At 38.8% G+C, this 14342-nt stretch overlaps 1 protein-coding gene across 1 annotated transcript; it reads left to right on the top strand.

Annotated features, from left to right (window-relative positions):
- Nucleotides 1-11325: 11325 nt before the first annotated feature.
- LOC307149468 (trace amine-associated receptor 7c-like) lies at nucleotides 11326-12297 on the top strand (the record flags this gene model as incomplete). Its single annotated transcript, XM_079855812.1, has 1 exon — nucleotides 11326-12297. The coding sequence occupies one exon, from the start codon at nucleotides 11326-11328 to the stop codon at nucleotides 12295-12297; it is 972 nt and encodes a 323-aa protein (XP_079711938.1).
- Between the last annotated feature and the right edge of the window lie 2045 nt (nucleotides 12298-14342).

The raw sequence follows: 14342 nt of genomic DNA on the forward strand, positions 1-14342 counted from the left end.
TGGTTCATTTATTTAGTCAAGTTCAAAATAGACTCACTTATTGTAAAAGACAAAGAGCTTTCATAAAATTTTGCGCCTTGAATTTATCCAATTGTGTTTTAAAATCACTAAGGACTTCAAACTTTGCCGTGGAAACACACTGCTTGTGTGTATTTTATCTAAAAAATTCTCTTCATTTCTATGGGTCACATTACCTGCCGATTTTGTTCGTTCTTAATCAGATTTTTTTTTTTTTTTTTTTTTTTTCAATGGTGAAGCTGTGGTTTTAATTTACTTTAAAATAAAATACAGCTGTGCTATAACGAAGTTTCGAAGCGATTTTGTAGATAATTTGCAAGACAACGTTAACGATAGGTTCTTAATGATTCTGTGTGCTTGCAATCTAATGTGCGAGCTACTGTTTGTACTATAGTTTAAGCCACAAGGAAGCAGCGCGTTAATGACGTCAAATAATTTGAACAGAAACCGTTTAAAACGTGTATTCCCCCGATCAAAATGAATATCCAGATGGCATAACTGTGCTTGAGACTCGACTGAAGCGATGCGAAATTTAACCAGGGACAAAAATGAGAAGGTTTTGAGCTGAGCACTCACGGAGTCGAGCCAGCGGGTCTAGAGTGTGAGCTGGCCGGCCGGGACTGAACCTGCGGCGCGGCTTACTGAGGGCCTGCTGCGGCGGCCTGGGCTGCGTTCCAGTCCAAAATTGTCATGCCCTTCACTTGCTAACTTCCCTTCGTCTCGTTCACTCGGATGTACGTCATTGCGAGTGCCCACTACTGGCGGAAACTGCAATGGGCTGAACTGGAACGTCCTAAGCCCTTGATCACTTGGAATCAGCTGTGGAGTTGATTTATTATTTACATTTTTTTCCCTTTAAGAATTTGTTTAATGCAGCATCCAAATGTTTATAGGTGTGTTTGGGTTGTTTTAAATTTTAAAAAAATTATAATTAATATATCATAGAGTTGTCTGTGTGGTGGTGATTAGACGAGATATGCGGTGACGTCACAATCGTGTTGCATTGTGGGACATATAGGTGCCTGAAGTGTACATTTGAAGCAGACTCGCTCCCTCGGTCAAAATCGAGGGAACGAGGGTCTGTCCATTTAAACTTCCCTTGTCCACTTCATGAAGTGGAACGCACTTCAAAATGGCGGCAGGGATTCCCCCGAGGGGAAGTGCTTAGGGAAGTTCGCAAGTGCGTGTCTAAAAGTGGACTGGAACGCAGCACAGGTCTTGGAGGAAGACCCGTTTGTTCGTGTGAAGAGGGCGGCATTGCCCGAGACGCGAGCGTGGTGCTCGGCGGGCCTTATAGTCCATTTCTCTATTGCAGGAATTATTGAATGGTCCGGTTTAGAGCAATGCGCGGAAGGAGATCGCGGATGTTTCGCCCATGGTGGTGAGGACCCGTTTGTTTGGCCTGACGCCCGCGAGATAACACCAGAGGATTGCGGCAAAGATTCCTGAAGGACGAAAGATTCTTCATTGGACGGGAGAGCTCATTTCGGAAATGATAGGAAGGTAGGGCGAGGTCAAATGCTGAAAACTGTCAAGGAAGTTAGGTGAGTTGACAGAGTGAATATATATATATGCTTCCTCTCATGCTGATAGGGTAGACATGGTAATTGTTTGATGAGTTGATTGATTGATTGATTGCTTGATTATTTGAACGTGCTCCTCCCGAACTTTGTTAATAAAACATCATTAAAAATTGGAGATCAAACAGCTGGATAAAACTGACCTCAGTATGTGAACTTATTTAACCAAGTAACAGAATATGTATTAATGCAACTTTCTCTTGCTCTCTTTCTTCCTCGCATCCCACAAAACCAATAAAACAGTTTGAGGCCTATCTGCAGTTTCAGTGTGCTTTTATTAAGTGTAATATTGTATGGTGCTTGCATCTACATCTGCACCAGCTGGGTGGTCAAGTGTGATCGGGTCAGTTTCATCGGGGAGAAGCTGGTTTTGTGGTGTTTCTCGCTCCTTTCTACTGGTGGCTATATTGTGCAGAATGGCACATGCAGCCACTATCTCTGATGCCCGCTCTGGTGACTCTTAAGCGCCGAACACAGTTGAAACGTGCCACACTGAGGGCCACATTGAAGCGGTGCTGTGGCCCTGTCTGAGGGTCATGAAAGGGGGTTATTGTGTATAGGTTTTTCTGTCCTAATTCAAATTAACAGTGTTTTGTACTGTACCAAATTTAACTTTCTTTCCTCAAAGCGCTGACACAACACAGACTCACGGAAAATTCCTGGTCATGCACTGGAGCCAGGCCATTTGGCATCCAAACTTATGATCATACGTTCATGACCACAAGTCATCTGCAGATGAAATGTTTAGTAGATCATTGTTATATCTGTTAATGTTACTATTAATATAAAGATTCATCTCACAGAAAATAATCTCACATGTAGGCCTACATGAACATTAAGGCTGTAAAAGAACTTCCTATTAACATAATCTGCCTCATGTTCTCCTAGAGCAGTGGAGATTGCAACATGTATGCAGTCTATTGCTCCAATAACTCTAGGGAATCCTATCATAAGATTAACAGAATAATAATAAAAAAGATTTAAAATAATTCTTAATATGTACTGTGTTGTATAGTAGATTTTTGAAATTTGCTTTTTGAAAGAAAAAAAATGTGTTCATGTGATGTCACCCTATCACTATATCTTTCCGGCAATTTTATAAAAGCCCTCTTTTATGGACATGCATGGTCGATAAATGTCCGGGGAACACTATGAAACTATTAATGCACTCCTGCAGCGCAAGGACCACCTTGTGAAAAAACGCAACGCAATACCATTTGCGGTACAGTAAGTGCATGACGTGTCATTCGTGCAGTTCGACGTGTCAAATTCTTTATGTGCGGCCCAAGAAGTTTGCAAAAAAAAGATATTCCTTCCGTGGAAAATCTGTATCTTTCAAACAAAACTCTTAAAACTTTCTCTACGAAGTGCTTGTCTAACAATTTGTGCTGAGATGTCCACATGCAGGGTTTGGAAGAAAAGGTGAAGACATTTTTTTTTTGTTTTTTTTTTGCTGATGAACAATCAAATAAGGAAAAAATGTAAAAGGTGAAGACATTGCAACAGACACTGGGAATAAGTTACGTCACCTATATGTTTCTTTGCTCTCAGCTGATTGGTCAAACTTCAGTCTGAGATCTCGAATCCAGAACATAACCTGCCCTGGAGCAGGTTAGCCGTGCAGCGTAAGATACCATGGCAACGAACACCGATTAAAGCCAAGCTACTTTCATAGTACCTAAAACCCAGGGTTGGCGGAAACTAAGCTGAAACATAGCTGGCTAGCCACCTAAACCGGCTTCATGGTATAGGCCCCAGGTGAGCAGTTTCAGTCTATGTTATGTTATGTTATGTTATGTAATCTGATTCATGTCATTTATACTTCATATATGCCGTCAGTTTAGGATTTGTTACTAAACAAATGATGTCACAGTGGAAGTGAAAAAATACCTCAACGATGCGTTTTTGCCCAGAACTCATGATCCCCTAACTTACTGAAAAGAGAGAGCAGTAATCTTTCCTCATTTGTATGTCCTTGCTAAAAAAATCTTTGCATGCCTGCAACAAGTGTCCCTTGTGAGAGGATTTTTTTCAAAGGCTGGAGAAATTATCTGTAAAAAAAGAAGTAGGCTAAGTCCTTCCACAGCAGAGAAATTAATATTTTTGAATAAAAATCTATAAAAAAGTGAGACATTGTGGCTTGATTTATTTTATTAATATTCATTTTTCATGACCAAAATAACATTATGCACAGTGAGGAGCCTACAGATTACAAGCTTACAGATTGTCACCGTTGAGACGGGTGTCGGATTGTTTCGAAGCCTCGACACAATATGGCACATTTGCTTCAACTGTTTCAGTGTTTCAGGAAGCCTCAATCTGCCCATCACTACACAAGAGTAATCCACGGGACAGGCAAGAAATCCAAAAAACCAAGACACAAGACTACCAGGGAAAACGCTCAGAAGTGCAGTGCATCAACATACAAAACTTTGCAGTGAGTGAATGAATGAACGGTATAAATAAGCTGAGACTAACAGGGTAATGAGACACAGGTGAATGCAATCAGTGATGATGAGTCCGGGCAGTGAGTTACGGGAAATGTAGTTTGTGAGGGAGTGATAATAGTCTGGTTTGGAGTACCCTCTGGTGGCTCTCAAGGGCACTCCAGCTGGTGACCGTTACAAACATAGTACATACCTGTCATTTCCAAGATGTTTGATTTTTCATTTTACCATGGTCATGTACAGAGACTCATCTGGTCCCTGTAAAAAAAGAGAAACTATAGTGTGGCGAGGGGGGCGTGGTTCAGCGACGTCTGTGACAGGAGAGAGAGTCGGGAGACGAGTGGCACGTAAGTAGGTCAAGTGCATAATGACGTACACCTGGATCTCGTTGCAGTAATTGCCGTGGGGAACCGGATAAAAGCTACCTGGAAGTGTGAAGCAAGAGAGTGGCTGTTGAATCGTGTGCACGCTGCTGGCTACAGAGAGTCAAAGAAATTGTTATCAAGAAGCTATTTGAAAGAGATTGTGTTTGGAGAGCTCTGAGAGCGCGACATTTGTTTTGAGAAATATTGCATAAAAAGGGACACACATTCCACAGCAAGCCGACCCTGTCTCCATCCTTTTTCCCACAACATTGAACCTTGCTACATATAGGCTGCACGATTTTGGGAATACATATTAGATTTTTCTGGTTAAATTTGGGATTTAAAATTTACAAAATACACACACACACACACACACACACATATATATATGGGCCATTCTACAGAATTGGTGCAAAGTCAGAGTTGGAAACATCTTGAAATTTTTTTGTTTTTTCCCACAAATTTTGCATGTATGCAAATTGTATAATATCCAAGGTATGCTTTTCTAGTAATTGTGCAGTTAATTCTCATATTGTATTTTCAGAAAATGCTGGAATATTTTCCTTCTCCCCAAATTTGTCACTACCGAAACACAATATTAAATAATTTATTAAGAAGGCTTATAATGACCTATTAAGATTTTGTTTACATCTACCTTATAAATATATATTTTTTCTATTTTTAAAAAATATTTTTACTGGTTAAATCAATAAAGATTATAATTTTAATAATATTTTAAGTGTGATTTATGAGATTTGTTGTATTTTGAACCCAATCTTTCTTTGTAGAAGGCATAAAGTTTATCGTACTGATTTCAAAGTTAAGGATTCATTAGTATTAATATGCATTGAACCAAACACTATCATAACATCTTAGTTGATAATTCAATATACTTTATTTTTGACAAAACATCCCATGTTACGGTAGTGACTGCACATTTTTGGTAGTGACAGTAATGTTTTGGTAGTGACCACAATAATTAGTTTGCCATGGCTGAATCAGACTGTCCACATTTTATGTTAATATAAATAAATAACTATGATGCACATATGCAGTCAGTACATATAGCAGACACACATCTGACAGTAAATATCTTATAAGAACACCTCGAGCTATTCTATACTTTGGTCTTGAGGTGCAAGTGAGAAGAGGTATGCTCATAGATTTTTCTTCCTAAAAAAACAACAACTTACAATGTAGACTCAGAACCACTTTGTTTTATTTTCACATTTTCAACATTTTGTTTATGAGTCATTCAGATAAATCTCCAGAACCACTGAACTCTGTGTGTGTGTGTGTGTGTGTGTGTGTGTGTGTTTACATAATACATTAATTTCAGAATAATTTTCCTCATTCAGATAAATCTCCAGAACCACTGAACTGTGTGTGTGTGTGTGTGTGTGTGTGTGTGTGTGTGTGTGTACTGGTGTCTGATCACCCTCACTGGAAGTGCTAGGTGGTGTGGAAGCCCTGCAAAATGTCTCCATCTCTTTTTGTCTTTTCACCATCATCCTGTGTCTTTTCTGTCTTTTCCTCCATGCTTTTCTGACATGTCTTTGCTCCCTGTCAGATAATTCACTGATACTCTTCAACTTTCCTTCTTCCCTTCGTTTCTTATTTCTTTCATTTTCTTTCCTTAAGTATTCCTCGTACTTCACTGGGTCTTCCCTCAACCTTTGTTTGTATTCTCTCTGTCTCTCTGTTGTAGTTTTTCTATTTTTTTTAGGCATGTTGGTGTTTTATGTCATTCTCCTTGCCAAGTTAATCATAGAAATTAACATTACTGACAACAACCTTACACCTAAGCTAGTATCATGGACTGCAACCTTAAGTAATTGTAACCTCATCACATTACAGAATTTTAACAGAATATTGCATACTAAAACACTACTAAAACATACTACAGTAGTAATTATTTGCATAACTGTACTAAAATGTAGTTTATTCCTCCAAATAAAGGATTATGTGTTCCCTTTTGTCACTACCAAAACAATGTCACAACCGAAACTTCAAGAAAATGTTTCGGTTGTGACTGTTTTGGTAGTGACAATTTTAGATAACTTTTGAGCCTAGCTCGAAGATGCTAATCAGCACATGGTTAGCCATCACTGGTCAGAACAGTTGAACACATATAACAACTAAATTTTATGGAATAACATCCCAAAAAAAATACTCAATAGCAGAAAAAATGAGTTTGGTAGTGACATTCCTTAAAGTTACACACAGATTTTTAGACTTTAGAACACATTTACCTCAAAATGATGGGATCAATCTACTCACCATATAGCACATGAGAGAGAGGGACACAGGAATATTTCCTGATCAAAAATGTAGGAGTGTGGTTAAAATCAGTCTCAGCCAATGGACTACAACATTCACTGTTTTGGTAGTGACATGAAAATGCGGGACATGTTTTTTTAGATAAAGTTTCATGATTTAAAAATAAAATATAAAATAAATATTTTTTTTAACTTCATTTTTTTTAAAAAAACAAAAATATTTTTTTTAAAACAAGAATGGAAAAATTTGCAAAAAATTATTCAATATCATTTTCACAAGTTGAAATTTAGGGGTTAGGGTTTGGGACAGCCACCTCCTAATTGAAAGTAGCCCATAAATTATGATTTTATATATATAAAGCTTACTGATATCTTAAATATTATTGTGGGTTTCAATAGATAATTGAAGGATCTTAGTAAACATCTAAGATTTTAATAATTAAATGCTTTTCAAATGTGTTTTTTGGATGAGGGACAGCAGTTTGCACCAATTCTGTAGAATGGCCCATATATATATATATAATGATACGTTCGTTGTGCCTTATGCATATACGTGTAGGGCTGCATAAAATAATAATAACAATAGCCTATAGCAGGTGGACTATAAATCGTTAAAAATAAACACTTAAGTAACAACTACACTAGAGAAAAATATATGGATTATCATATGTTACTTTTAATGTTTCCATTCGTTTAAATGAGATTGGAGTAAAAACATGAAGCCTAATGTTTGGCGCGTTTTGCTTTTCAAACGCACAGCGCGTGCAAGTTTCAAGTCTTTTATTGTCAGATGCACAGAACAACATGAGGTTAAACTGGCACTGAAATTCTTATGACAAGACACCGCATAGTAACCTGGCATTATATAACATATAATATACTAAGTGCAAACAATTAAACTAAAGTGACAGTGTATAAATGACTAAAGAAAAGTGAAGAAAGATGGTCATTGTCCATTTAGGAGCCTGATGGCTCTTGGGAAGAAGCTATTATCCAGTCTTTGTGTGCGGGCCCGGATGCTTCGATATCGCCTACCTGAAGGCAGCAGGGTAAAAAGACTGAAAGAAGGATGGTAACAGTCTCTGAGAATCCTGCCCGCTTTCTTAAGGCATCGTGTGTGGTAGATGTCCTGTAGGGCTGGGAGCTTCCTGCCGATAATGAACTCTGCAGACCTAACCACACTACGTAGGATTTTTCGGTCCCTGTCAATGCAGCTCCCATACCACACTGTGATACAGCCAATCAGTGTGTTCTCAATTGTACATCTATAGAAGTTAGTGAGAATGACTGGGTCCATGCCAAACTTCTTCAGTCTCCTCAAGAAGAATAGGCGTTTCCGGGCCGCTTTGACCACCTTGTCCGTGTGAGCAGACCAGGTGAGGTCATTGCTGATGTTGACCCCGAGTAACTTAAAACAGCTGACCTTTTCCACTACAGATCCATTGATGTGCAGGGGTACATGCTCCTCCCTCTGTCTCCTCCTAAAGTCCACAATCATCTCCTTAGTTTTGCTGACATTAAGAGAGAGGTTGTTATCTTGGCACCATGTCACCAGAGTGTCGACCTCCTCTCTGTAGGCTGACTCATCTCCGTCAGAAATGCAGCCCACAATGGTTGTATCGTCAGCAAACTTCACGATGAGGTTGGAACTGTAGTTTACTTCACAGTCATGTGTGAACAGGGAGAACAATAGAGGGCTGAGCACACAGCCCTGGGGCGTGCCTGTGTTGGTGATCAGTGTGGATGAGGTGCGGTCACCAATTCTCACCACCTGTGGCCTCCCCGTCAGGAAGTTGTGGATCCACTTGCATAGGGAGATGTTTAATCCCAGGTCCACGAGCTTAGAGACGAGTCTGGAGGGGATGATGGTACTGAATGCAGAGCTATAATCAATGAACAGCATTCTCACATACGTATTCCCCTTGTCCAGGTGGGAGAGAGTGGTGTGCATGGTCAGGGCGATAGCATCATCTGTAGACCTGTTGGACCGATATGCAAACTGCATAGGGTCCAGGGTGGGGGGCAACGAGGAGCAGATTAATGGTTTGACCAGCCGCTCAAAACACTTCATGGTGATAGAAGTCAGTGCTATTGGGCGATAGTCCTTCATGTTGATGGCTTTGGTTTTCTTGGGTACAGGGACGATGGTTGTCCTCTTGAAGCAGGTAGGGAGTACAGACAAACTTAGAGAGAGATTGAAGATGTCACTGAAGACTCCAGCTAACTGGTCAGCACAGCCCCTGAGGGCCCTACCTGATATGCCATCTGGACCAGGTGCCTTGCGAGGGTTGATCTTTTTGAAGCATAGCCTCACCTCAGCTTCAGTTAATGTAGGCATGCCACTGGCTCGGCCTTCAGGCAGTTCCACTGCAATGGGTTCACTGTCCCTCTCGAAACGAGCATAGAAGTCATGCAGAGAACATTTACAGAAGCGATTGAGCCCCTCCAAACTATGAAACATTATTGTTACCATATTACACATATCTACATTTGAGCATATATCCACAAACACAGTACAGTAAACACGGGTCTAAACATTATAATATTAACCATATTAGAGTAAACACTCATACTAGCCTACTTTAATATCATGCTGGGTTTTATTATCGAACATAAAAACATCCTTGTGTACATGTATATAAATTTAGCAATAGGCTTTTTACTCCAATCTCATTTCATAACGTAAATTTTAGTCTGGCACCAGTTTGACTAGTTGCTACAATGTAAAGTTTATATAACAATAACATGCTTACTATTACTATTATTAAAGAGGACATGTCTTACCTTAAAAATCGTTCTCATCTTCAAATCGCGTTCTTCTAATTCTTCTGAGGTAAATCCAAGGTAAACAGGTCAGGACAGCACAAACACAACGTGTCTTCCAAACTCGATGAAAAGCAGAGGAGGACTGAAGTCTCTGATTCTTTATTTAGAGGTGATGAGGGCGTTTACAGCTCTGCGTTCCTTCACGTGGACTATTTGCATTTCAATCGCTCGTGTGCGCGTGGGTGTGGTCACATTAGAGTTAATGAGCACAGACTGAAGATACTGTACATGTCGTTGCTTTCATACCGATTACTTAAACAGAGAATATTTGTTTTTGATGTAATTTACAAAATTTAAAAATAGAGACTCCAATAAAAATAGAGACTGCACCTCCTTGTTATCACCTCCAGCATGACATAATATTAGGGCATTGTACTGTCGGCGAGGTGGAGGACGACGGAGTAAATACACTGCAGCCCTTCCACTCCACTCCCTCCATCATAATATCATCTGCACTAAGCCTATGCCCACAACAGATCTGGAATCGCAGCCCACCACAGACCCGGAGCTGATGCCCACCACGGACCAAGAGCCTGAGCCAATGCCCACTACAGAGTCAATTCCTGCAGCCATGTCTGTCACCTGAGTCAATTCAGTCTGAGCAGGTGTGTGAGCCGATTCCTGTATCCGTTCCAGTGGGAATATTAACAGAATATGAAGGCATGGAGTGGAGCCCTGTCCATACTTCGGGCACTGCTGTGGATATGATGAACTTGAACCCTTGTGGGATTAAGGAATATGAAGAGATTATTTCCTGCTCCCACCCAGCCTCCCACTCCCACCTCCTCTGCTTATGCCATCCAGTTCTCGAGCCTTGTCTTTGCTGGCTCTTTTCAGCCCTTCAAATCCTCCCTCATTGGCATCACCTAGCAACTCGGATCTGTCGGGGCTTCCAGTTCACAAGCTTCGCCAAAAGATGTCATTCCCCTGGCTTTATCTCAATCCTCTGAGCCCATCACTCCACCTTGGCCCATCGACCAGTCGACTCCACCTTGGCCCCTCTCCCCCTCGACTCCACCTGGGATCGTCATCCTTATGGCTTCACCGGGCCATCTCACCCCTCTGGCTCTGTCTTGGTCAGTCCATTTTCTCTTAATCCAGGGGTCTCCAGTCCTGCAAAGTATAGCTCCAACCACACATAAACACACCTGCTAATCAAGGTCTTAATAGGCAAATTCGAAACTACTAGTCAGGAGGGTTGAGGCAAGTTGGAGCTACACCCCTGTCTTAATCTAAGCATAGTTTAACCAAAGCTGTCAAAGGACAGATCATAGTTTATGAGGACAAATTGTGGTCATAATTCAATTTTGACTAAATGAGTTATTCTATTCTGCCTTTGCATAACAGTCTAATCATATTTCAAGGCTCCTTTCTTGAGATTTTTCCAGGGACATAAATTGGTGGTAGCCCTATACTGGAAATGTGAAAATATCCAGATTCAATCTTTAATTTTTATTGTATGTTAACATGGATACATTTTTGAGTGGAATGGAAGGCGATGGATTGGACTTATTGCTCTTACAGTAGTGCACTTGCCTGCTGTTTGTTAGAACAGATGCTGTCTTACATAGGCAGAATGTAAGAGTAAACTCGCTTTATTATATTCGCTAATCCACTGTATTGTATAGATCAGATTGATCAGGTCTATGCATATTTAACTAGTGGGTGGATTTGAGAGGTTGTATTGTTGAATGGGGTGGTCGCTGTGCTTTCTGTGCCTATAAAACTGAGTCATGTCAGTGACAAGGACCAGGGGGCTAAACTAACAAGCATCCTCACACAGAATCTATCCAACTGAGGAGTGACAAACATGGAAAATCAAACAATCCAATACTGCTTTCCAAACAACAATTTGTCTTGTACCAGAAGTATCCGACCTGAAGCAGAGTACATTATTGTGTACACTTTCATCGCTGTAACATCAGTGTTCACCGTGTTTCTGAACCTGTTGGTGATCATCTCCATCTCGCACTTCAAGCAGCTCCACACTCCCACCAATGTGCTGATCTTCTCTCTGGCAGTGGCTGATCTGATCGCAGGACTGATTCTCATGCCAGTGCAGGGAATGAAACTGATTGAGCCATGCTGGTACTTTGGAGAAATATTTTGCTCAGTATTCCTTTTTATTCTTTATGTTGTTGTCAATGCATCTCTTGGTAATATGATTATTATATCTGTGGATCGATACATTGCTGTGAATGACCCTTTGCGATATCCAATAAGAGTCAATAATAACAGAGCTGTTGTTTCTATTGTTGTAAACTGGTTATTCAATTTCTTTTATGCGTTTTATCTGTTGTATGAGTTTTTACTGTATCCAGAGAGGAACCACACATGTATTGGAGAATGCATACTTGTTGTTACATTGGAAAATATTATAATAGATGCTTTTGTTTGTTTAGTGGCTCCTTGTTGCATAATTATTCCTTTATATGTGAAAATCTGCTTTGTAGCAAAACGGCAAGCTAAGCATTTAAATTCAGTCACAGAAAAAAAGGCCAAATCAGAAAAAAAGGCTGCAAGAACCTTAGGGATTGTAGTACTGGGTTATCTTCTTTTTTGGACACCGTACTACATAGTTACTCTTTCTTTTGGGCATGACGAAAATGACACTCTTATAATTAACGTAATGTATTGGATGTTATGCTTGAATTCCTGTATGAATCCACTTATATATGCAATGTTTTATCAATGGTTTAGAGTGGCAGTAAAATACATTCTGACACTTAAAATATGTGAACCTTCATCAGCATACTTAAATCTGTTCCCAGAAGAGAAATGATCACTTACACTCTTGCATGAAGCACAATTGTAAATTCCGTATGTCTATGAATGGAATAGTTAGGGTTCTTGTGTTAAGCACTTCCTTATCAAACATTAGATGACACCAGAATCTGTGCAACACCTATGTTTGTGAATAGTTTAAATATTCTGCCTATTATGTATACATTGAGAACATGAACATGTGTGAGTAACAGTGAGTAACATTTTTGCTCTCTTGAAGGCCTTAAAATGACTAAGTCAACTACACCATTATCTTTAAATACAAAGTAATCTTTTTTTTAAGAAAACAAGACAATGAAAAATATTTCAATTGAATTTTTTCTGTTATAATGAGCTGAAATAAATATGTTCAGATATGTGTTTGTGTGATATGTTTGTGTAAAAACATATACAGTGTTGCCATCTTTGCCCTGTGTCTGAATTGAATGTTGTATGTGGTCATATTTCATAATGATAGGTTTATATATATATATATATATATATATATATATATATATATATATATATATATATATATATAGTAAATTTCATGCACAATGGTAATACAGCACCGTTTACATTTGACTTATTAAAGATATAGATTTTTTTAAAAAAAACTTTTATTTAAACTACTAATCTAAAAAAAAAAAAATGCTTTAAACCACCTTTAAAAAATCAGGTAATGCAATGAATGTATAAACTGTACGAAGCATTTATCTAGCTCTTCTAGACACTACTGTGCACTCAAAGGATCAGTCTCTCTTCTCAACCTCCACTAGATATTTATCTGTGAAGTGAATTGAAGTGCATATTCAACAGTGACCTGAGAGTCTGAACATAAACATCATCATCATCATCATCATCAAATCAATATTTGTCTTTATCCTTTATCCAACACCGGTATGAGCTTTTTGTTTCTTTTTCTTCCTCTGGTTTGCTCACTGGAGGAATAAAGGATTAAAGAATTATGGAATAACTTTCTAGTGGCTCCCCGATAAACATACTATCTCTAATCTTATCCGACAAGTAATGACTGATACTAACTGTTGCATTTACAAAAATATATTTATACAATAATACTATATTAGCTGTACCTTCTCTTCGACTGTCATTTCTATCATACTCTATCATTCTTTTTCCTCTCATTTTCTTGCTCTGTTTCTCATCCTGTCCCCAAAAAGCTTGTTTCTGCCACGGAATAAAAAACACAAAAGGCAATTGTGACTTTTTATCTCACGATTCAGACTTTTTTTTTCTTTTTCTTTTTTCATAAATGTGAGATGTAAACATGCAATTGTGAGAAATAAAGTCAGCATTGTGAGATATAAACAATTCTCAAAACCCAGAACAAAACCTATTGCGTTTCTTTAGTCTCAAGTCTTGCCCACATAAAAATCAGGCGTGTGCACGATACGCACAACTTTAATGGCTTTATCAGATTATTCGAGATTATGCCCATTTCAGTGTGTTTGGAATTTTAAATGAACACTGACTAGTTACTTGAAGAAAAAAAATCCTCTTTTTTTTAAAAAAGAAAAAGAAAATTGTCACTGAAATAAGGTCATGAAACCCATACTGATTATTGCTGTACAAGACTTTTGAAACTTGCATCACATAGCCTAGAATATTTGCTTTAAAACTATGTGAAAACCATCCTGCCTACTCATTCAGATAAGACAATATATTGATTTAAAATTTGTAAGATGTTTTGTGTAAGAAAGCTTTATGCGATCATCATGAATATTGATGTGTTTCATACCTAAAAAAGACAAAGACCCTCCCCATAATGGCCCTATCAGGTGCTATCAGGCCCTATCATTATGAGGAACCTTGCACAAAGAATGAGGAGAGATTTAAAAAAGAATGGCTTTTTGATTGTTTGGATTTATTTACAATACAACATAATCCAAAGATACACAACAAAGGACAAAAAAGCACATTATTGAACACACAGATCTAAAGACAGAGACTTGAACAGTCACATAACTTTGTGCCATTCATGAAACATTGTTACGAACTGCTCCGAGACACGAGGGTAGAGGATCCAAAACCAACTTTTATTAA

Source organism: Squalius cephalus (genome assembly GCF_949319135.1).
Source record: "Squalius cephalus genome assembly, chromosome: 21".
Classification (NCBI taxonomy): domain Eukaryota; kingdom Metazoa; phylum Chordata; class Actinopteri; order Cypriniformes; family Leuciscidae; genus Squalius; species Squalius cephalus.